This window comes from Barbus barbus (genome assembly GCF_936440315.1).
Source record: "Barbus barbus genome assembly, chromosome: 46".
NCBI classification, from domain to species: Eukaryota; Metazoa; Chordata; class Actinopteri; order Cypriniformes; family Cyprinidae; genus Barbus; species Barbus barbus.
In genome coordinates, this window is record NC_136724.1 from 33,797 (window position 1) to 57,627 (window position 23,831).

Genomic DNA, 23,831 nt, shown 5'->3' on the forward strand with positions numbered 1-23,831 from the left:
TTATTATGAGCTCATATATTTAAAGCTCATATATTTAAAACATGTTTAAAATATTTTAAACGAAACTTTTAGATATTGTTCCTCAAAATCAATGCAGAAAATAAGAACAGATTAAACCTGGTCTTATGATTACCCAGAATTCTCACTCTAATAGGTTATTTGATTTGTGCCCCATATTGACTCCAACAGTTCAGTCCATTGAAGAATTCTGTTCACATTCGCCACAACCCTATGAATCACTCTAACAATCTTTTTCCTGTTTCTCAGTAACAGAAGAGTCATCATTTCCTTCTAATGGAGTTTTGCCACATGTCCTGTTTGACTCCGTCTCCTTCCTTGGCATCATCACCATGACATCCAGCCCTAACATTCAATGAAACACTGTTTCAAACAACTTCTCAACAATGGACAACTGTTCTGCTCTTCATGTGCTTCTCATGATCTCCATCATGCCTGGCTGGCTAGGGGGTGATATTATAATCTCAAAAAAACAGCATGAGTTCCGTTCAAGTAAAATATCTCGCGGGTCCAATCTGAGAGTGAGACGAGGCTGGATTTGGAGCCAGATATTTGTTGAAGAAGAAGATCCAACACCAAGGAAAATTGGTCAGGTACAACTGCAATTAGCTCTTTAAAAAGCTGTTTGCAATTATTTCAGTAAAGTATGTAAGCAATGTTTTACCTGATTTTCTATATTTTTGAATGGTAAACCAAACTAAGATTAACACTCTGGTGCTCCTCACTGTCTTGGAATTGCCAGGCTCCACCCTCACTTTATCTCAACGTTCACCATCTCTAGAATACTAATCACCACCACCTGGACCATCATCAGTTATCTAATATGCCACCCTTGATATAAACCTGCACCACAGCCAACCTCTTTGTCAGAAACAGGAGAGTCCCCATTAGATGTTAGACGTAAAAAATTATCTGTTGCTTACTGGATCAATTTACAAGGGCATAATTTAGATCATCCTACAAAATCAGTATTAGAGGGGAGTTGGGAGACAATGAACTTAACAGGAACAGGGTTTGCATGGGAAGTTAAAGGATTGGGCTGCAAAAAATGTCACAAAATATTATTACATTTCATCAACAGTTGCAATTTCCCCAATACCTCCTTGATTTTTCAGTCAACCTGAAGTTGATTTACAAATTCATGAATGTATTCAAAAAGGACAGATTGACAATAATACCAAAACATATTCAACAGAATATATCAGAAGCGTTTATTATGCATTTCTTCCAATATACACAGATGGCTCAAGAAACCCAGAGATAGGTTGTACTGGATCTGCATTCTATGTTCCAGAATTTAAAATCGGAAAATATGGGAGGTTAACAGATGGGACTTCAGTATACACTGCCGAAATGGTGGCAATTCAGATGGCACTTAGTTGGGTAGAAGAAGTGATGCCAAACAAGGTTGTGATTTGTTCAGATTCAATGGCTTCACTTATCAGTCTTCAAACTTTTCAAACCATTAGAAATGATATCTTTATAGAAATTATGAATATATTGTATAGATTAAGACATGCTAGAATAATAGTTAATTTTGTTTGGGTTCCAGCACATGTTGATATACCAGGAAATGAAAAATCTGATAAAATGGCTAAAGAGTCACTTAATCTGAACAATCCTACTATTTCAGTTTCACTAAGCAGGATGGAGGGGAAAAGTATAATTAAAGAAGCTTGCAACTGTAAATGGCAAGGGAATTGGAATGATAGTAGAACAGGAAGACATTTTTATAATATACAAAACGGTAAGTCAAAGCAAAATGATATTAAACTTAAGTAGAGAAGATCAGGTCATTTTAAGACTAAGGATGGGTCATACAAAACTTAATTCTACACTTCATATAATAGGAAAACACAGTACTGCATTATGTGAAATATGCCAAGTAAAGGAAACAGATGATCATGTGCTGTTACTCTGTCCAAGGTATGAACAGGAAAGGAATGAACTACAAAGAGAATTGCAGAATTTAGAAAGCAATGAATTTTCAATGTGCAACATATTAAATACAAAACAAGGATCTGGTAAAATAATAAAAACAATTTTAAAATTAATTAAGAATAGTGGACTTAAGAATAGAACATAGATAGATATCATAATATATACCTAGATTGAAATCACTGGAGGTGGCGGTATGCACCTAAAAAGTTGGTATGCGACCCGCCAATAAATCCACAGAAGAAGAAGAAGAAGAAGAAAGAGTGTAACCATGGTTCCTTGAGGGAACGAGACGCTGTGTAACCACGCTTTGGGAACGCCCCTGCGTGACCGGCTGCGAATCTGCGTTGTAATCTATCCAATGGAAGATCGCGAAGTCACAGGCGGGTGACGTCCGAGACCAGGAAGCATAAAAGCATGTGCGGCAAAGCCGGCGTCAGCCTCAAGTCATGAAGAACTGCGCTGGCAAGGATGCCGGAAGTATGGCAACGTGACGCAGCGTCTCGTTCCCTCAAGGAACCATGGTTACATGCGTAACCTGGAGACGTTCCTTCTCGGGAACGAGACGCTGCATCACCACACTTTGGGAACGAGATGCCTACGCCGCCAGAATTACAAATCCCTGCCCTGTGTGTATGTCTCAACATAAACGACTAGGACGAGAGGACTGAAGAACCTGGGGTAGTACCGATGTCTAGGCCATAAAACCGGGCAACGGTGGAAGGGGTGGACCAACCCACAGCGTTGCAGATGTCCAAAACAGGAACACCTGCAGAGAAGGCCGCCATACCTCTAGTGGAGTGTGCCTTGACCCCCAGAGGAGAAGGGAGGCCAGAGGACTCGTAAACAGACCGTGATTGTCTCGACAATCCACCGGCTGATAGTCTGCTTGGTAGCAGGGAGACCCCTCCTGGGTGGACCAATGCACACAAGCAGTTGGTCCGACCTTCTCCACAGGGCAGCTCTGTGGACATATGTGTCAAGTGCTCGCACAGGACACATAGAGTTAAGCTTCGCCTGGTCTGAATCAGAAAGGGAGGAGGATGGAAGGCCTGCAGTACTATTGGCCGTGGTGCAGTAGTGGGGACCTTAGGGGTGTAACCCGCTCGAGGGTACAGGAATGCTTTCGCCAGTCCGGGCGCAAAGTCGAGATAGGAAGGGGCCACTGATAGGGCCTGAAGGTCACCCACTCTCTTCAGAGAAGTGATCACTAACAAGAATGTAGTCTTGAGGGAAAAATGACGATCTGAAATCTTCTCTATGGGCTCAAAAGGTGGCTTACACAGACCCGGTAGCACCACCACCAGGTCCCACGAGGGGACACGAGAACGCACTGGCGGCCTCATCCTCAGCGTGCCGTGGAGGAAGCATGTCACCAGGGGATGTTTGCCCACTGTGTTTCCATCGAGCAATGAGTGGTAAGCCGATAATGCCGCCACATGCACCTTCACTGTGGAGTGGGATACCCCTGCAGAGAATCTAGCCTGCAGATACTCAAGAACTGTACCAACTGGGCAGTTAACAGGGTCTTGCTGGCAAACTCTGCACCATGAAGTGAAAAACTTCCTCTTCAGGGCGTACACTTTCCTTTTAGAGGGAGCTCTGGATTGGAGAATGGTCTCTACCACCTCAGCTGGGAGACCAGAAGCTATGAGCTGTGCCCCCTCAGGGGCCACACCCACAGTTTCCATAAACTGTGGGTGTGCAGAATGGCGCCTCTCACAAGCGGGGTTGCAGAATGGCGCCCCCTGCTTGTGAGAGGAGATCCCTCCTGATGGGAACCTCCCATGGAGAACCGTCTAGGAGGGAAATCAGGTCCGAGAACCATACTCAGCCCGGCCAGAACGGGGCTACTAACAGTAGGTGAACACTGTCTCGGCGCACTCTCGTCAGAACTCCCGGGAGCAGAGCGATCGGGGGAAAGGAGTACAGACGAAGCCTCGGCCATGTTGTACCATGGCGTCCAGTCCCAGGGGAGCTGGAGGAGCTAGAGAGAACCAGAGGGGACATAGCGCATTCACTCGAGTCACGAAGAGGTCCACCTCTGCCTGATAAAACATTCTCCATATCTGCTTCACCACCTTGCCCTGGGACCACAAGAGGATCTGGTGTGCCAGTGTGTACAACAGGCGCGAGCGCAGACTCCCCTGGTGGTTGATGTAAGAGACCACTGCTGTGTTGTCGGTGCGCACCAACATGGTGACCTCTCAGGTCTGGGAGGAAATATTTCAGTGCTTGATAGACTGCTAGCATCTCCAGACAATTGATGTGCCATAGGAGATGGAGACCACTCCACAGACAGCGGGCTGAGCGGCCCCTCATGACTGTTCCCCAACCGGTGAGAGACGCGTCCGTCGCTAACGATAACTGGCGATACGGAGCTCCCAGCACTGGGCCCTGATTTAAGAACCAAGGTTTCCTCCACATGTCTAGGGCTTGCACACACTGTCGAGAGACCCTGATCATGCGAAGTGGATTTCCCCTCGGGGGAAACTGCAGGGGTCTCATGTACAGCAGGCCTGACTGACTGCATCCACTACTTTTGTAAACGTGCGGGGTGAGAGTGCTAGACCGAAGGGAAGAACCCGATATTGGTACGCTTTGCCCCCAAAAGCGAACCTTAGGAACTTCCTGTGACATGGAAGAATGGATATGTGGAAGTATGCGTCTTTTAGATCTATCGTGACAAACCAGTCCTCGGACATGATTTGTGACACGACTTGCCTCAGCGTGAGCATCTTGAACTTCAGCTGACTGACTGATGATCGGACGCAACCCGCCATCCTTCTTGGGAACTATGAAATACCGGCTTTAAAACCCGGATTCCCTCTCGTGAGGAGGGACCACCTCAATGGCCTCCTTCCTTAACAGGGTTTTCACTTCTTGTTCCATAACCAGAGCCTGCTCGGGGCCCACCAGCATGGGAGTCACGCCGCAGAAGTGCGGCGGTGGAAAAGCGAACTGAATTCAATACTCCTTTTCTACAGTCTGCAGGACCCATTGAGACATATTTGGCAGTAGTTTCAACGCTGCTAATTAATCTACTAAGGGAACCAGCCTCTCGAGGCTGGCCTCTGCTGTTAGAGGCGGTAGCTCGGACCCCTGTGACGGTGCACCGCCAAGCGGGGCCCGAACTATCCGTTTTATAGATCCCCTCAGGGGTGACGCGCATCTCAGTCCCTTTGCCTAGGACTGAGCGCAGAGTCGAGGGCACTGGGGAGAGATAGGCACCATGTAAATCTCTCTCTTCACCAGAGGGGCCTGCCCTCAGAAGTCCTGCACCCCCATATGTCTTCTGGGACCTCCTAGCCGTAAGTACAGACCTCACATCCGGCTTCGACTTCGAAGCCCCAGACGAGTAGTTTCTGGCCCCGCCACGGGGGAGGACGAGTGGCAGCGCTCTCTTTTTGAGCCTCCCTGTATGTGGAGCCGGTACTCGTCGAGGGCTGCTCCCGCCCAGCAGCCCCCTGAGCCCGAGAGCAGTGAGGGAGGAACCACTGGAACGCCGCCTCTTGCTTCCTTGCCTCCTGAAACCTGTCGACGACCGAGTTGACAGCATTGCCGAACAGGCCAGAAGACGAGAGTGGGGCGTCCAGTAGGCAGACCCTGTCCTTGTCTTTCATGTCTGACAGGGTCAGCCACAGATGTCTCTCTGCTGCCACCATCGCAGCCATAGAGCTCCCAACTGCACAGGCAGTCTCCTTAGTGGCGCATAGAGACAAGTCAGCGGTCCTCCTGAGCTCCACGAAATCATTGGAGCTCACCTTCTCGCACTCATCGAGCTCTTTCAGCAGATCAGCTTGGTACGCCTGTAACACAGACATTGTGTGCAGACACGCACCAGCTTGACCCGCTGCCGAGGCTTTGTGCGTAAAGGTTTTGTGGGCAGGGCCGGAGCCTTCAAGGACAATGCCATGTCAGGAGACAGATAGCTCGCGAGCGTCTTTTCTACCTTTGGCATTGCCCTATAGCCGCGCTCATTCAAACCAGCGACATTCCCATAATATTCAGATGCAGGAATGAAGAGGCGGGCTGAGTACGGTCTTCCCCACGATCTACAAACCTCAGTATGCAGATCGAGAAAAAATGGCAGGCTCCAATTGGATTGGATTGGATTGGATTCAATTTATTGTCATTGCACATGTAGGTACAAGGCAACGAAATGCAATAAAGAAGAGAATACAGCACAGCATGAGGAAAGAGAGGAGAAAAAAATAGTCCTCACACTACGCTCCTGAACGAGAGTGCAGTGTGAGAACAGACAAAAACCTCAGCATAGAGCACAGTCAACACAGGAACATAACTTGCATAGTAATCCAATTCAGACGAAAACAGCCATCCGGCCTGCAGCCATTACAGCGCGAACACAGACCCGTTATCAACTGACGGGATGAAGCGACGAAGGCGTGGGATGGGGGTAGGGAGGTGAATATCTGTATGTGTGTATGTGTAAGTTCGTGTGCCTAGAGATCCGCCACGCTGGCACTCCAGACAAGTTGTCTCAGTCCGCAGATTGTATTGCCATGGAAACGACCTTGGCCGGAACCCAAACGCTCGACAATCACAAGGTGTTTGTTGAGGGGGGAGGGAAGAAAGAGCGTCTCTCTGCAGTATTCATCCGGGGAGTTAGATTCCAGAACAACCTTGCCAAGCTGTCTGTTGTTTTGGGAAGCCGAAAGAGATAAGATTCTTCAATACATTCTTGTTCTCTCTCAACAATGTTCTAACATCACATGCAAATGGCAACGCAATCTTGCTAAACTGTGTCCCATCTGCACCTCTTCTGCTGCACCTCTGTCATTTTCTCTGGGTCTCTGAAATTGTCAGTCAGCGGTCAACAAACTTCATTCTGGCCATTGCTTCTCAGTCTATTAGTATCTTGGGCTTGACTGTGACCTGGATTTGTCCAGAAGACTCTGCAACCCCTGCTGTTCTGTCTAACAACTTCCCTTTCTCTCACACCCCCCGGCAGGTTGGAAGGGTACTAGTCTTCTCATTTCTAATAATTGGAAATACTCAACCCACTCTTCCCTATGCATTAAAAATTATTTTGAGTTTCAACTACTGAGTAGTTAAACTCCATATTGTAATGATTGATCACCTTCCTGGTCATATATAATCCTTTATAGAGGAGCTGTATGGGCCACCAATTCCTCTACCAGTTACTTTTAAGCAAAACCTACACTCCTTTTCACCCTACCCTCTCTTCCCTGTAGTGGCATCCTCTCTTCCCTCACCCACCTATTTCTCATCTCTGGATGTAAATACAGCAAGTGACACTTTATGATCCAATTTATACGGTGGCTGAGAGGGCTCAATGCGCTGCAACTTCAGAAAACACATGCAAACAGACAAAGCACAAGCAAATCAAGAAAACATCTTCATCAGTTTGACAGCAGGGGGTGTAAATGCTCACAACACAAACAAATAAAGAAACGCACCGCAAATGCTCACAACACAACCAAATACATTTAATTTGCAGTGCATTTCTTTTTTTGGTTGCATTGTGAGCATTTGCAGCCAAATAGACGAAAGTTGTTTTCTTAATTTGCAAGTGTTTTTTTCTATTTGCAGCACGTTTCTTTGTTTGGTTGTGTTGTGAGCATTTGCAGCGTGTGTGTTGTCAATTTGAGGAAGTTTTTTCTTTATTTGCAGGTGTTTTATCTATTTGCAGCACGTTGAGCTCTCTCGGTCACTCTGTAACTTTAACTTCATTGAGCAAGTGAGGCAAAGCAAACGCACACCTATAGAGGTGCAAGTTGGAGGAAAAAAATATGATCTAATTGAAAGAGAACAACTGCACATTCAGTTAAACATGGGCTATTTATTATGCTTACGTGAGTGTGCAGTTGTTCTCTTTCAATTAGTCCACTTTAACTTCATGTCAAGACAATATCTGTCTAGACAGGCCAGTGCATACTATCCCTTCTAACCTAAAAAGTTCCCCCATGTATCATCATCTTTACTGTATTTTTGCTGAGCAGTCTTTTGGGTGGCTCACCAATGTGATAGATTTCTCTAATATAAAAAATTAAGTATGCTTCACCAAAACTTTTTTGGGGAGAAGATTTTATTGAAGACGGTAGTGTAGCAGTTCTTCAATAGCGATGTTAGCATGTCTTCCTACAAACAATCTTAGCCCTTGTATGAATCCTAGCTTTTCTAAAAGTTCTGACTGTGGGATATAATTGTATACCTGAAGACAAAAGGGCTAGAAACAATACTGTTAGGACCTTCCCACTGGAGATCTTCAAGATGTTCCTGATGAATGCTGTTCCTTTGTTATTATAATAGAATGAAGAAAAAGGAGAGAAGTCCGCACACTGAAAATAGCTACTCCAAATGAATTTAATAACAGCAACGTTTCGACCGTCAGGTCTTCATCAGGCTCAATACCCACATGAAATACAATCAGCTTTAAATAGCAACAGGTAATCACCTTAATTGGGTCCACACACAAAAAAAAAACCATGTGAGAAGTAATACAAGTCATATGACAAAAAAAATAATAATAATCACATACAGCTTAACTAATAATCAACAACAAATGACGTATTGGTTCAACCACTATAAAAAAGGCTTGATATCAAAATCCTCATTCAACCCTGATGACGATTAAGTAAAAGTATTTAAGGTATAAATATAATACATTCCTGTCAGTCCTGTGTCCTGTTTCCCCCTCCTCCCGTGTCTCTATTTTGCCTTCCTGTTCCTGTCATTATTAGTTAATTAGTCCCGAGCCCCGTTTGATTAGTCCACACCTGTTCCTTGTTGATTTCCTTGTGTTTATAAGCCCTGTGATTCCCTGCCCCTGTGTCCGGTATTGAACATCAGATGTGTTCGTCTCTCCCCAAGGCTTTATTGAATCTCCTTGTCTCCGCGCCCCTTGTCTCCCGAGAGGAAACGTGACAGAATACCAGACCCAAAACAGTAAGCGGCGCTTCTCCTCCCCCGTTTTGTTTTCCGGTGTTTGAAAAGTTTTTGTTTGTTCCTGTTTTTTTTCCCCTCTGCGGCGATGGAGTTCGCCACCCGCCTCCGCGCCCTTATCCTCCGCGAGCTACCATTTGTGAAGTTTGCCGAGGAGTTCTGCGGGCTCGCGAGGAGCTCGGAGCTCCATTACGCGGCGATCCTCCACCTGTTCCGGCTCGGGGCCGGTTTCCACTTCCCCATCGACCTCCCAGACACCTGGAGGGTGTGTTTATAAGTGTTTATAAAGTGTGTTTATACTTGTGTTTATAAGCCCTGTGTTTCCCTGCCCCTGTGTCCGGTATTGAACGTCATATGTGTTCATCTCTCCCCAAGCTCCTCGTCCTGTGTGTGTTCAATAAAAGGCTTTATTGAATCTCCTTGTCTCCGCGCCCCTTGTCTCCTGAGAGGGAACGTGACAATTGCCTCTTTAATAATTTCTTCTCGTAATCACCTCCTCTTGAGGGTTTAATTACCTTCTCTATACCGATATATTGTAAAACACTGACATTATGGCCTACTTGTCTGAAGTGAGACGCTATAGGACTACGCATATCTCCAGTTCTAATATTACTGCGACGTTCGTTGATGCGAGTACGTAATTGTCTTGTCGCTTTACCAACGTATGCAAGCCCACAAGGGCAACAAATTATTATAATAGAATGAACCATTTGGTTCACACCTTTATAGACACAGTTACATTATTTCTTTCACAGAATGACCTCCTGAATTTTAACCAGTCAGGTTTCAGCAGCAGCCAATCAACTGAGACTGCTTTGCTGTCGGTCACTGTAGCCCTGCAGTTAGTGAAAGCTGATTCCAAATCATCAGTTCTTATTCTGCTGGATCCATCTGCCACTTTTGATACTGTGAATCATCGGATTATCCTGTCTACCATCAGAGGATCTGTACTCTACTGTTTGAATATTATCTCACAGGTAGGTCTTTCAGGGTTTCCTGGGGAGGAGAGTTATCCAAATAACATCAACTGGCCACAGGGTTTCCTCAGGGATCAGTTCTTCACAATATACACTACATCACTGGGACCCATTATACAAGCACATGGTTTCTCCTACAATTGCTATGCTGATGACATACAGTTCTGTCATTCCTTTCAACCAGACAGTCCAATAGTAGCTGCATGAATGAAAGAACATCACCTGCAGCTCAACCTGGCAAAGACTGAGCTTCTCGTTTTCCCTGCCACTCTGACTCTACAGCATGATTTCATCATCCTGCTAGGTTCATCAAAAATTATTCTTTGGTGACCAACTGACCTTCAAGGACCATATTATAAAGACAGCTCAATCATGCATGTTTGCATTGCACAACATCATGGAGGATCAGGCCCTTCCAAACAGAGCATGCTGAACAACTTCTTGCCCAGGTCCTTGTCAATTCTAGGCTGGACTATTGCAATCCTCTTCTAGCTGGTCTTCCAAACAAAACTACAAACAAACTTCGACAAATGTTTCAGAATGCAGTGGCACAACTGGTTCTTCCATGAGCCCAAAAGGGACCACTTCACACCTCTCTTTATTTCCCTGCACTGGCTACCGGTTGTGGTCCGCATCAGGTTCAAGACATTGAATAGCCACAGGTTCAGAACCCTCCTACTTCCTCCTCACTCTTACGAATCTACATCCCCTCCATAAGCCTGAAATCTGTGAGTAAGTGATGCCTTGCGGTAACATCACAGAGAGGCCTTTTCGTTCACCTTTCCTGGCTGGTGATATGATCATCCAACACATTCAGTACTTAACAGAACACCCGACACGTTATCTGACAGCAACACTAATTTAATCCTATACCCGACCCATTTGACATAAAAACTGCAAGCCGAATGACATATGCATTAAATCTCCAACATGAGGTAGTAAAAACTTATTTATAAAAACTTTTATTCAAATTGTGAATAGATTAAATACAGAAAGCAAGCAAAGAGCGCCCCTTCACTACAGCTGTCAATCAGTGGCAGCGCGATTGGCTACACTGCTCACCGTGTACTGGACCGAGTCAAAATAGTCTTGGTAATTGGAACCTCACCCTGCCTGTGCTTGTCACCCTCCAGCCTGCACCTGCACCACACGCTACACCTAAATATTATTCCACCTGTTACATCAAATATTAGCGATTCACCTGCGCGCACCCGCCCGCATGCAGGACTCTGGCTTTCCCCTTGTGGACAACATAATAGAAAACTCTGGCCCCAGAGAGTGGTTGTAAATTAAATTTACATGAAATATGTTTGAAATTTCATTCTGCATCTTCTGAGATTTCCTTGTAATCCTTCTCATAAAGTCACTAAATTAACCATTAACTGTTCACCTGATTGTGTTGCCGTCTGTATGTGATGTTAGAGCATTGTTGAGAGAGAACAAGAATGTATTGGAAATACATTTACCTGAGATGATTTATTTTTATATATCTCTGAAATATGTGATAGTATTCTTGAAAAAAAATTTTTTTAATGTAATATTGAATAAAATATTAGTTAATTTTCAAAGAAAGAAAAAAATGAATAGCCATAATATGGACTTTTGTAAATGCTGTGATGCTCCTTGCTGACTTTACCATTAACTCTTCACTTGAACAGTTTATGTTGTTGTATATGGTATCACTGTAATCCTTGACCATCAAAACATTGGGGTAGACATAACTTTTTCTTTGTTATCATGTTCATTTTAGAAGATATGTCACAAAATACATAATTTGGTTATGGTGGAAAGTAAAATAGTCGCCATGGCAACCACAAGGTGTTTTTGCATTGACTCCATTTCTGAAAATGTTTAGGGCCGCAAACTATACAAGAGTACCAAATTTCATGCTTTTATGAAAAAGTGAACTTATCACCTGGACTATTACAGATGACCTGATGTAATCTGTGATACACTGTATTTTGTGCCAGTTAAGGCTTAAAAATAACGTTGAAGAAAAAATCTATTTCTACATAGACTAATCTATTTACATGAATAAAATGTGTATTTTCTAGTGGTATATAGTGATTTTATAACACAATATAACAATAAATAAACGTATTGGCTTGAAGAAGAAAAAAAAAGTAAAATTTTTCAGAAGAGGACCAGAGGGTTAAATGGTATTAACACTTTGAAGCTGCACATAAACTAAACTAAAATTCATTGCGGGGCATATTTGCCACCATTTCTTGCATTCTGAGGCATTTTTATTCATTTTGCTGGTATGTTTGCCATACACTCTTGTTAATTTCTGACCCTTGTCCCAATCTGAAATGTTTTCACTTACCCACTGGAACCTACTTACATACCCCCCACTGGGAATCACTGGTTTATAGAGTTGGTATAAAATTATATACAGAGATATATAGTTGATATATCTAGCGAAATCTCCTTTAAATCCTGTTTATTTTCTTTCAGCTGAAATCAGATTACGACACAGGGGACTTTACTATCAAGTATATCCTCTCAGGTGAAGGAGCTGGTGAAATCTTCAAAATTGATGAGTACACAGGTGATATTTACTTATCGCAACGTCTGGACCGTGAGCTGAAGCCTTTCTACATACTACAAGCCCAGGCCATCAACCGCAGCTCCAAACAGCCTGTGGAACCTGAGTCTGAGTTTATCATTAACGTCCAGGACATCAATGACAACGCTCCAGAATTCATTAATGAGCCCTATGTATCCAGCATCCCAGAGATGTGTCCCACAGGTGCGTCGACCTCTGTGTTCTATATATTTTTTGACAATTGCTAAAAAAGAGAGACAACAAAATAGTTTGAGTTACTACCTTCAATGTTCAGGACTCACAACCAAATATTCACAGAAAGCTTGGTTGGTATTTGACATATGAATAGAATTGTTGAACACCTAATAACATCCTAGATCATTAAAATAAGTATATTGTTTATATAGAAAATCAGGTGAGGCACTTGTAAAACATATGAGAAATACAAATTTCCCTGATATTTTTGACACAAAGTAATTGTACTATTATTGTTTTAATGTGCTGCAGAGCTCAAAACTTACTTGCTAGTAAAAAAAAAAAAAAAGCATTAAAATTGCACTGAACCTGGAATATGAAAGTAATGTGTGCACTTTAATAAGCCGACAAATGCAGGTAAAGGTGTTTACATGCCTGGTGAAATCGGGGGTACTGGCAAAAATCTAGCTGTGTCGATCAGTTTATTCTTAAATTGTTTATGACCTTTTACGATAAAGGTGAACAGTTTAACATGTTTACATGACCATGCATGTTGTCGTTTTATTAAGCACAATCAATTCAAGAATGCATATATAAAACTTTTAAATTGTATGTAATGTCATGGAGCTGCATAATGTGCTTATTGCAGTAAATCATATTGGAGAAAACAAAGAACAACATGAGGAGAAATACTAACAGAAGTCACAAATCTAGTGCATTATAGACAATTTAAGACATTCATTTTAAAATGGAGGTGGGACAAAGATGGATATCTGCTGCAGAGACTGATACACTGAATGTACGTTGTTGTGATCTTTGATTTGTGTGTTGTTGTTATGATGTAAACCTGCACATGCTATGTTATTTGTTGCTGCTTTCTTAGCCAGGTCACACTTTCAAAAGAGATTTTAATCGCAACTTTTTTTTTTTTAATTTAACATGGTTAAATAAAGAAAATTTATATAAATTAACTCATGCTGCCATTGCTGTGTAATCTTTCTAGATTATTCAGTCATGCTGCTTATTTAATATTGACGCAGACCTTTACCTGCATGCTAATGAATAACATTAGTTTACTAATATATATATATATATATATATATATATATATATATATATATATATATATATACATACAGTGAGGTCAATAAGTATTTGATCACCCTGTGATTTTGCAAGTTCTCTTACTTAGAAATCATGGAGGGGTCTACAATTTTCAGCATAGGTGCATTTCCACTGTGAGAGACAGAATCTAAAAATAAAAATCCGGAAATCACATTGTATGATTTTTTAACAATTTATTTGTGAATTACTGCGTCAAATAAGCATTTGATCACTTGAGTCAAAATTTTTTAATATTTGGTACAGAAGCCTTTATTAACAATTACAGAGGTCAAACGGTTCCTGTAGTTCTTCACCAGGTTTGCACACACTGCAGGAGGGATTTTGGCCCACTCCTCCATACAGATCTTCTCTAGATCTGTCAGGTTTCGGGGCTGTCGCTGAGCAACACGGAGTTTCAGCTCCCTCCAAAGATTTTCTATTGGATTTAGGTCTGGAGACTGGCTAGGCCACTCCAGAACCTTGATATGCTTCTTATGGAGCCACTCCTTGGTTTTCCTGGCTGTGTGCTTTGGGTCATTGTCACATTGGAAGACCCAGCCATGACCCATCTTTAATGCTCTGACTGAGGGAAGGAGGGTTTTGCCCAATATGTCACAATACATGGCCCCGTTCATCCTCTCCTTAATACAGTGCAGTCGTCCTGTCCCCTGTGCAGAAAAACACCCCCAGAGCATGATGCTTCCAGCCCCATGCTTCACTGTAGGTATGGTATTATTGGGATGATACTCATCATTCTTCTTCCTCCAAACACGGCGAATGGAGTTAAGACCAAAAAGTTCTACTTTGGTCTCATCTGACCACAGGACTTTCTCCCATGACTCCTCTGGATCATCCAGATGGTCCCTGGCAAACTTCAGACGGGCCTGGACATTGGCTGACTTAAGCAGGGGAACCTTCCGTGCGATGCAAGATTTTAAACCATGACGTCTTAGTGTAATAGTGATAGTAGCCTTGGAAACGATGGTCCCAGCTCTCTTCATGGCATTGACCAGCTCCTCCCAATGTAGTTCTGGGCTGATTCTTCACCATTCTTAGCATCATTGATACCCCACGAGGAGAGATCTTCCGTGGGGCAGCAGTCCGAGGGACATTGACAGTCATCATTAGCCTCTTCCATTTTCTGACAATTGCTCCAACAGTTGTTCTTTTTTCACCAAGCTGCTTGGCAATTGCCCCGCAGCCCTTTCCAGCTTTGTGAAGGTCTACAATTTTGTCTCTTGTGTCTTTTGACAGCTCTTTGGTTTTGCCCATGTTGCTACTTAGACTTTGGCTGATTGTGGGGTGCACAGGTGTCTTTATGACAGCTAGCGACCTCAAATAGGTGCTACTAATTTAGAATCATGAGCAGAGTGTAGCTGGACTATTTAAAAGCAAAATAACAGGTCTTTGAGGGTCAGAAATCTGGCGGATAAGCAAGTGATCAAATACTTATTTGACACAGTAATTCACAAATAAATTGTTAAAAAATCATACAATGTGATTTCCGGATTTTTATTTTTAGATTCTCTCACTCACAGTGGAAATGCAACTATGCTGAAAATTGTAGACCCCTCCATGATTTCTAAGTAAGAGAACTTGCAAAATCACAGGGTGATCAAATACTTATTATATACAAACACACACATACATACATGCATGCATACATACATAGATACATATATATATATATATATATATATATATATATATATATATATATATATATACACACAGTCGTGGTCAGAATTATTGGCTCCCTTGGTATATATGATCAAAGAAAGCTCTGAAAATAAATAATCCTTTTGATCTTTTATTTAAAAAAAAAAAAATCACAAAAGATCTAATATTTCACTGAACTAAAACAATTGAGAATGGGGGAAAATCTCATTATGAAATAAATGTTTTTTTCAAATACACATTGGACACAATTATTGGCACCCCTAGAAATTCTTATGAGTATAATATCTCTGATGTATATTCCCATTCATATTCACAATTTTGAGCACTCCAGGGTGATTATGAACATGAAATTATCCAGCCATGGCTTTCTGTTTCACAGAAATATAAATAGGAGGGGAAAAAAAGCCCAAATTCCCTTAATCATCCATCACAATGAGAAACACCAAAGAATATATTTCTGATGTGCAGGAAAAGATAATTGAGCTTCACAAATAAGTGAAGTGGCTTTAAGAAAAGAGCTAGAGCAGTGAAAATTCCCATTTTCACCATCAGGGCAATAATTAAGAATTTCCAATCAACGGAAAACGATACGAAACTGCCTGGAAGAGGATGTGTGTTTATATCGTCCTAATGCACGGTGAGGAGGAGAGTTTGAGTGGCTAAAGACTCAAACTCAAGGACCACAGCTGGAGAATTGCAGAAAATAGTTGAGTCTTGGGTCAGAAAACCTTAAAAAAAAATTGTCAAACAGCACCTACATCACCACATGTTCTTTGGGAGGGTTTAAAGACAAATTCTCCTAGCTCATCCAACGATGAAACGATGGCTTCTATGGTCAGATGAAACTAAATAAATAGCTTTTTAGCAGCAAACACTCAAGATAGGTTTGGTGAACACGGGGATAAAAAGTACTCCATGTGTACAATGAAATATACTGCTGTATTTTTGATGGCTGGGCAATAATCCAAACACAAACCTCAAAAACAACACAAAAATGGGTCACTGGGCACAAAACTAAGCTTTTGCCATGGCCATTCCAGTCCTCTGACCTGAATCCTGTAGAAACTGAGTGAAGTGAACTGAAGAGAAGAAGCACCGTCATGGAGCTGTGAATCTGAAGGATCTGGAGAGATTCTGGATGAAGAAATGTTCTCTGATCTCTTGTCAGGTGTTCTCTAATCTCATCAGGCATTATAGGAGAAAATTTAGAGCTGTTAAACTGGCAAATGGAGGTTTCAAAAAGTATTGAATAAAAGGGTGCCTTTAATTGTGGCCAATGTGTATTAGAGAAAATCATTTATTTCATAATGATATTTCCCCCCCCATGTTAAATTCATATTCTCCAATGAAAGGTTAGATTTTTGTGAATTTTTTAAATAAAAGATCAAAAGGATTAACAATGCAGATTAATTCTCACAGCCTTCTTTGATCATATTTACCAAGGGTGGCAATAATTCTGACCACGACTGTATATATATATAGATATTGTAGCGGGCTGAAGGATCACACGACAGGCGAACGTGCAATAAATGCCCCGGAGGGTGTATTTATTTTGCTCAAACAGAAAAGGTGCAGGTGCTAACAACTCCCGTGTCCGTGGGGCGTGCAGAGTGTCGCGTTCCTCCTCGTGCTGCTGTGCTCGGTGCTTCGGGAGACAGTGCGGGAGGTGTCGGGCTGATCGGTCACTCCGAGCTCTCTGCGGGACAGAAGATAGGTTTGTTAGTTTCCTTGCGTCGGGAGACATTGCTCACCCATGTGTGCATCCACACGGCTTTTGTAGCCGTGTGTGAAGTCCTCTCAGCTGGGACCGATCAGCCCGTGGTGATTGGGAGCAGGTGTTTCTCCTCTGTTGCCAGGGCGACGCTGATAGGTGCTCGGGCCACGCCTCACCCCCCCCCCCCCCCCCCAAGCGACGTCCTGGTCCTGCGAACAAGGGGAGAGATGGGGATTGAGGGAGGGGGAACCTTTGACAGACCTGCGAAAGCTGGCCTCATCCGCGAGAGTCCGTCGGCGTTGGCATTGGCGGTCCCGGCCCGATGACGTACGTCAAAGTGGAAGTCCTGGAGCGCCAGGAACCAGCGAGTTACCCGGGCGTTGGTGTCTTTGGCCCGGGCCATCCACTGCAGCGGGGCATGGTCAGTGACCAGGGTAAACTTTCTGCCGAGGAGGTAATACCTGAGCTCCAGGACTGCCCACTTGACGGCCAACGCTTCCTTCTCTACTGCGGCGTAGCGTTGTTCCGTGGGGGACAGCTTTCGGCTGATGAACATCACCGGGTGTTCCTCACCGTTCTGTACCTGGGAGAGAATGGCTCCCAACCCGGTGTTGGAGGCATCGTCTGTAACAAGAAGGGGCGGTTAAAGTCGGGTGCACACAACACCGGTTCCGAGGTGAGCGCTGCCTTTATCAGCCGGAAGGCTTCTTCCTCGGCGGGTCCCCAGGGTACCTTCTCCGGCCGCCCCTTCTTTGTCAGGTCTGTCAAAGGGGTTGCTAAGGAGGAGAAGTTAGGAATAAAGCAGCGATAGTAGCCCGCCAAACCCAAAAATGCTCGTACCTGAGTTTTTGAGGTAGGCCGGGGGGCCGAGAGAATCGCTGCCACTTTCGTTTCCTGGGGTCTGATCAGGCCACGACCCACCTGATACCCGAGGTACTTAACTTCAGGCAGAGCGAGATGACATTTTTTTTTGGGTTGGCGGTGAGCCCAGCCCGTCGCAGCTCCAACAGCACCCTCCGTAACCGCTCAAGATGGTCGTTCCAGGTCTCCGAGTGCACCACGACGTCGTCCAGATAGGCCGCCGCGTACTCCTGGTGTGGTCGCAGCAGGATGTCCATCATTCGCTGGAACGTCGCGGGCGCCCCGTGCAGCCCGAAGGGGAGAACCCGGTATTGCCAGTGCCCCGAGGGGGTGGAGAAGGCAGTCTTCGGCTTGGCCTGGGACGACAGGGGTACTTGCCAATACCCTTTTGTGAGGTCCAACGTGGAGATGAACTGGGCCCTCCCCAGACGGTCCAGGAGCTCGTCGACCCGAGGCATGGGGTAGCCGTCAAACTCGGAGACCTCGTTGAGCCGGCGGAAGTCGTTACAAAACCGGAGGGTGCCATCCGGCTTCGGGACCATCACGATGGGGCTGGACCAAGGGCTGCGAGAGGGCTCAATTACTCCTAACCTCAACATCTCCTGTATTTCCTCCTCGATGGCGTGCCGCCGAGCCTCAGGGATTCGGTAGGGGCGCTGCCTGACGACGACCCCTGGCGGTGTGTGCACGTTGTGTTCGAGAACATTGGTCCGCCCGGGCTGTGGGGAGAACACATCCAAGAACTGACCGACCAGATGTTGGAGCTCCGTCTTCTGGGCGGCCGAGAGGTGGGTGCTGATATCCACAACCACGGGACTCGTGATCGCCAGTGCAGATAGCTGGGCCCCAGTCCCGACCCAGCGCTTGAGGAGGTTGATGTGGTAGATTTGTTCCTCTTTTCTCCTCCTGGGTTGGCGGACGCGGTAGGTGACCGGCCCCACCTGTTCCGTCACGTGTACGGGCCTTGCCACTGGGCGAGAAATTTACAGGCTGTGGTGGGGACTAGGACCAGCACGTGGTCCCCCGGTTGGAACTCCCGTGGTTGGGCCGCCCGGTCGTAATGGCGTTTTTGCGCTTCTTGGGCCCTCCCGAGATGCTCCCTGACGAGCGGCATGACTCGGTCGATCCTCTCCCTCATGTCCCGGACGTGCTCAATGGTGGACCGATGGGCGGCGGGCTGCTGCTCCCAGGCCTCTTTGGCAACGTCGAGCAGCCCCCGGGGCTGTCGTCCAAATAGGAGCTCGAAGGGCGTGAACCCGGTGGAGGCCTGGGGCACCTCTCGTATGCCAAAGAGGACATACGGAAGCATACGGTCCCAATCCCGACAGTCCTCAGCAGCCACGTGACGGAGCATCTGCTTCAACGTCTGGTTGAATCTTTCTACCAGCCCATCGGTCTGCGGGTGGTATACCGTGGTGTGAAGCTGCTTGATATTGAGGAGGCGGCAGAGGTCGGCCATCATCCGGGACATGAAGGGGGTGCCCTGGTCGGTCAGGATCTCTTTGGGGATGCCGACTCGGCTACACAGCAGGAAGAGCTCCTGGGCAACCGCCTTCGAGGTGGCTTTGCGAAGAGGGATGGCTTCTGGGTAGCGGGTCGCATAGTCCACGATGACGAGGATGTGTTCATGTCCCCGGGCAGACTTTGGCAGCGGCCCTACTAAATCCATTCCTATCCGCTCGAAGGGCATCTCGATTATAGGAAGCGGGATTAGCGGAGTGGGGGGAGGGGTCCGTGGCGACGTCCGCTGGCACACCGGGCACGCCTGGCAGAATCTTTTAACGTCGGCATCCAAGCCGGGCCAGTGGAATCGGTCTCTGATCCGTTGGATGGTGTTCTGCGCCCCCAGGTGGCCAGCCATCGGATGAGAGTGGGCTAACTCCATAATCGTCGCCACTTTGGAGCGAGGTACCACCAACAATTTCACTTCCTCCCCCCTCCGCTGGGCGACACAGTATAGCAGGCCATTCTGGACCACAAAGTGGGGCGTTGGGTGGGGTGGCGGATGCGCGTTTTCCCCTTCGATTACCCTCACTTGGGCCCAGCAGTGTTTGAGCCGATCGTCCCCGAGTTGCTCCTTCGCAAAGGTTCCCTCCCTCCTAGCCTGTTGGAACACATCATAGAAGAGGTTAGCGGTTTGAGGGAGGGACTCACCATCTCTGGCGCTGTCGGTTGTCACGAGGGCCGGTCGTCGTCGGGGACCTCGGCTCGGCTTCTTGCGACGGCGGTTCCCGGCTGGGCTGGCAGGCTGAGCAGCAGTGGCGAGCAGACGGTCGAACCCTGGCCAGTCTCGTCCGAGAAGAACGGGGACGGGGAGATCGTCAACGACGCCGACTTCGACTGGCCAGGTGCCCGGGGCCGCTGTGATGGTAACTTGTCTGGCTGGCACACGACGGGTTTCGCCGTGAACGCAGGTGATGGGGATGTGCGCTTTGGCCCTCGTCGGCGGTGGCAACACCGTGGGGCGGATCAGGCTGATGGCACTGCCGGAATCCAGGAGGGCCTGGTAGTGACGGCCGTTTAGTTTTACCCTGGCGTGCGGTCCCTCTGGGGGTGGCCTTCGATGTACCGTACAACCTGCCAGCCAGGCCCGGTCCGGGGAGCGCGGTGGATCTGTGGGCATTGGCTCATCCTGGGCGCCGGGAACCGCTGGCCTGCCAACTGCGTGCTGGGTGCCCTCCGGCGTGCGTCGCTCCGGGAACACCCTCCGGGGAAAAGGCGGTGCTCGCTCCCCAGCCTCCCGCCGTTGCGTTGCCTCCGCCAGCTCGATGGCCTCCACTAATTCCCCGATGGTTTGCGGGTTCCGCATACCCGCCGCCTGCCGAAGAGGACGTGGAAGTGCTTGAAGGAACCGGTCCACCACGACTCGTTCGGCGACCTGGGCGGCGCTGGGTTCCCCAGTCAATAGCCAGTGTTGGGAGAGACGCGATAGTTCGGCAGCTTGGGCACGGGCTGGCAACCGGCTGTTGTACTCCCATGTGTGAAACAGCTGGGCGGCCGAAATGGGGGAGAGGCCGACGCGGGCCAGGATCTCCTTCCGCAACTCATCGTATGACTCCATTAGGGTGGTGGGAAGTGAGAAATACGCCTGCTGCGGTTCTCCGGTGAGAAGCGGTGCCAGTACCCGTGCCCATTCTTCCCGCGGCCACGCCTCCCGCGTCGCGATGGCCTCGAACATCTTCAGATAGTTCTCGATGTCATCGTGTGCCGTCATCTTCGGCAAAAGTTGGGTGGCTTGTACGCGGGGGTCGGGCAGCGGAACCCGCTGGGCAGTGGACAGGCGGAGGGCAGCGATCTCTCTCTCCGTCTCTCCCTGGCGAGCGGCCATGTGCTCCACTATTTGCTGCTGGCGAATGCTTACTTCTGTTAGATGCTTTAACAGTTCCTCCATGGCTGGGGAGCGGCGGCCGCCGATACCTGTCTGAAACAGAGTGAAGAGCAAAAAAAACTAAAAATTACTTGGGGCTGTTATGAAAGTCGGCGATCCTTCAGCAATCTGCCCGCATTCTCCACCAGTGTAGCGGGCTGAAGGATCACACGACAGGCGAACGTGCAATAAATGCCCCGGAGGGTGTATTTATTGTGCTCAAACAGAAAAGGTGCAGGTGCTAACAACTCCCGTGTCCGTGGGGCGTGCAGAGTGTCGCGTTCCTCCTCGTGCTGCTGTGCTCGGTGCTTCGGGAGACAGTGCGGGAGGTGTCGGGCTGATCGGTCACTCCGAGCTCTCTGCGGGACAGAAGATAGGTTTGTTTGATAGGTAGTTTCCTTGCGTCGGGAGACATTGCTCACCCATGTGTGCATCCACACGGCTTTTGTAGCCGTGTGTGAAGTCCTCTCAGCTGGGACCGATCAGCCCGTGGTGATTGGGAGCAGGTGTTTCTCCTCTGTTGCCAGGGCGACGCTGATAGGTGCTCGGGCCACGCCTCACAATATATATATATATATATATATATATATATATATACATATTATATATTGTCTGGTTGCTTTTTTTTTTTTTTTTTTTTTACAATTTATGTAGAAAGATGGAGATGACATTTACATAATCAGTGACAATGTCTGTCAGTAGACAATGTGATCAGGTTTAAGGGACAAAAGGCACCCTTAGATGTTGAAACTTTAGTCAATTTTAGCTTTAGTTCATGTTAGTTTCAATAATATGCTTTTAATATGAGCCAACAGAGGTTGGCAACATATGTTACCTACCAACAGTAACAAAAATATATACAAAGGCAGCAAAGAAGAGACAGGACAGAAGACAGCAAAGAGCAAGTGTACCGTAATAGAAAGAATAAAAAATAGACTCATTGAAGGACTTTTCATAAATAAGAGACAGACATACAATAGCAAAATCCATGAAAGTAACACATTAATATGTGTGAAGATAAAACAGTGTTTGCTCAGTAACCCTTCTCTCTCCTCTACAGGAACTACAGTTATCCAAGTGACAGCCACAGATGCTGATAACCCTATGTTTGGGAACAATGCAAAACTCATCTATTCCATCTTGGAAGGGGAGCCCTACTTCTCAGTGGAACCCAAAACAGGTGCAAATCCTATACTTGGCAATAACCTATATGCTTTAAACAGTCACACATACATTTTCTGAATTTCAGTGCATTAGATGCAAATATAAAACTAAATGGCATTTATGTAAAATAAAGACAAAATCATAAATATACTATAGTAATGAAAATAAAGACACTGTGTCACAGTGAAGTATTGTGAAACGTCCATTGTGATGTGAAAACTAGACCTGTGGTTACTCTATTAGGACACCTGTTTCAAAGTCTTGACACTTCGGTCTGGTTGTTTGTTTTGAAACATTTTGTGGCACGGTCATGGCACACTTATGTAGCACTTGACCTTTGTTTTGTTTTTTCCTTATATGCTTCTCTTTCAGTTTCTTGTGTCTTTGGTCCTCCCCTTGCTACATTGTTATTAACTCTTTCCCTGCTAGCATTTTGGAAAAAAGTTACCAGCCACCGTCAGCATTTGTCATCATTTTCACTTACTTTCATGGCCCCCAGAATATTTTGTTGTATCAATATCTGAAAGTGCAATACTCCAAAATAAATATCAAAGCCTCTACTCTAAAAATAAATTAATGAATGAAAATCTGTTTTATTCTAGCTTGAATAAAACAGTATAACACTTGAATGAAGGTAAATTGAATTAAAAATGCATAATTTTTGAGCAAGAAACTGAGAAGATCGTGGTTTTATCAAATATTACATTTGAATCATATTCAGTACAGTGATCAAAGCATAGATGCAGTAGATCACTTCCATCAGCACTCCCAAAACTTGTACAATCCTTTACCACTTCATGGATCAACAGTTCACTCTTTAACATTATGCCAGTTTTCATTATCGTGCAGTTTATTGTTGATGACAGCATTATCTGCTTACATATGATATCGCTCATTTCTGCATCTTCCTCATGTTTTTGATCAAGTGATTCTAGACTCCTTCAGAAGATGTGTAATAATGAGTGTATGGGTTTGGCATGGAAAGAGTTAACCCTCTGGGGTCACCGGTATCACCAGCGATACCAGCTAATTTTTTTTTAAGATCAGTGCAAAATACACTAAAATACTCTGTTGATACTCTGAAGTGTTATACACCAATCGAAACTGTTAAGGTCTATTTTTTGTGTGTACACTCACGATTACAACAAAACTTTGTGGTTTTGGAAAAAAAAGAAAACAAACTGGGTGCGCTCTTTGTCTTCTCCATCTCCGTGAACTGCTTTTTGAAACATGTCACTAAAATGAACTGTAACTCAGCAAATACTCAACACAGAAACATGGGAGTTATCTCTATAGAAAGCTTGAAGTGTTTACTTTTAAATGAAGTACGTCATATCG

The 23,831-nt window shown here is 45.6% G+C and overlaps 1 protein-coding gene across 1 annotated transcript; it reads left to right on the forward strand.

Moving 5' to 3' along the window:
* Positions 1–267: 267 nt before the first annotated feature.
* On the forward strand, positions 268–23,160 carry LOC306864811 (cadherin-7-like). Its single transcript, XM_079409048.1, has 4 exons — positions 268–611; positions 12,318–12,612; positions 22,390–22,509; positions 22,866–23,160. The coding sequence occupies exons 1-4, from the start codon at positions 405–407 to the stop codon at positions 23,015–23,017; spliced, it is 774 nt and encodes a 257-aa protein (XP_079265174.1). The 5' UTR covers positions 268–404; the 3' UTR covers positions 23,018–23,160.
* The last annotated feature ends 671 nt before the right edge of the window (positions 23,161–23,831 follow it).

What these genes read in the sequence shown, in the direction of transcription:
- LOC306864811 (XM_079409048.1), top strand. Translation starts at nt 405, where the DNA reads ATGGACAACTGTTCTGCTCTTCATGTGCTTCTCATGATCTCCATCATG. An exon ending in CACCAAGGAAAATTGGTCAG is followed by an intron (nt 612 to 12,317) that starts GTACAACTGCAA and finishes ATTTTCTTTCAG; the next exon opens with CTGAAATCAGATTACGACAC. An exon ending in CTCAGTGGAACCCAAAACAG is followed by an intron (nt 22,510 to 22,865) that starts GTGCAAATCCTA and finishes CTTCTCTTTCAG; the next exon opens with TTTCTTGTGTCTTTGGTCCT.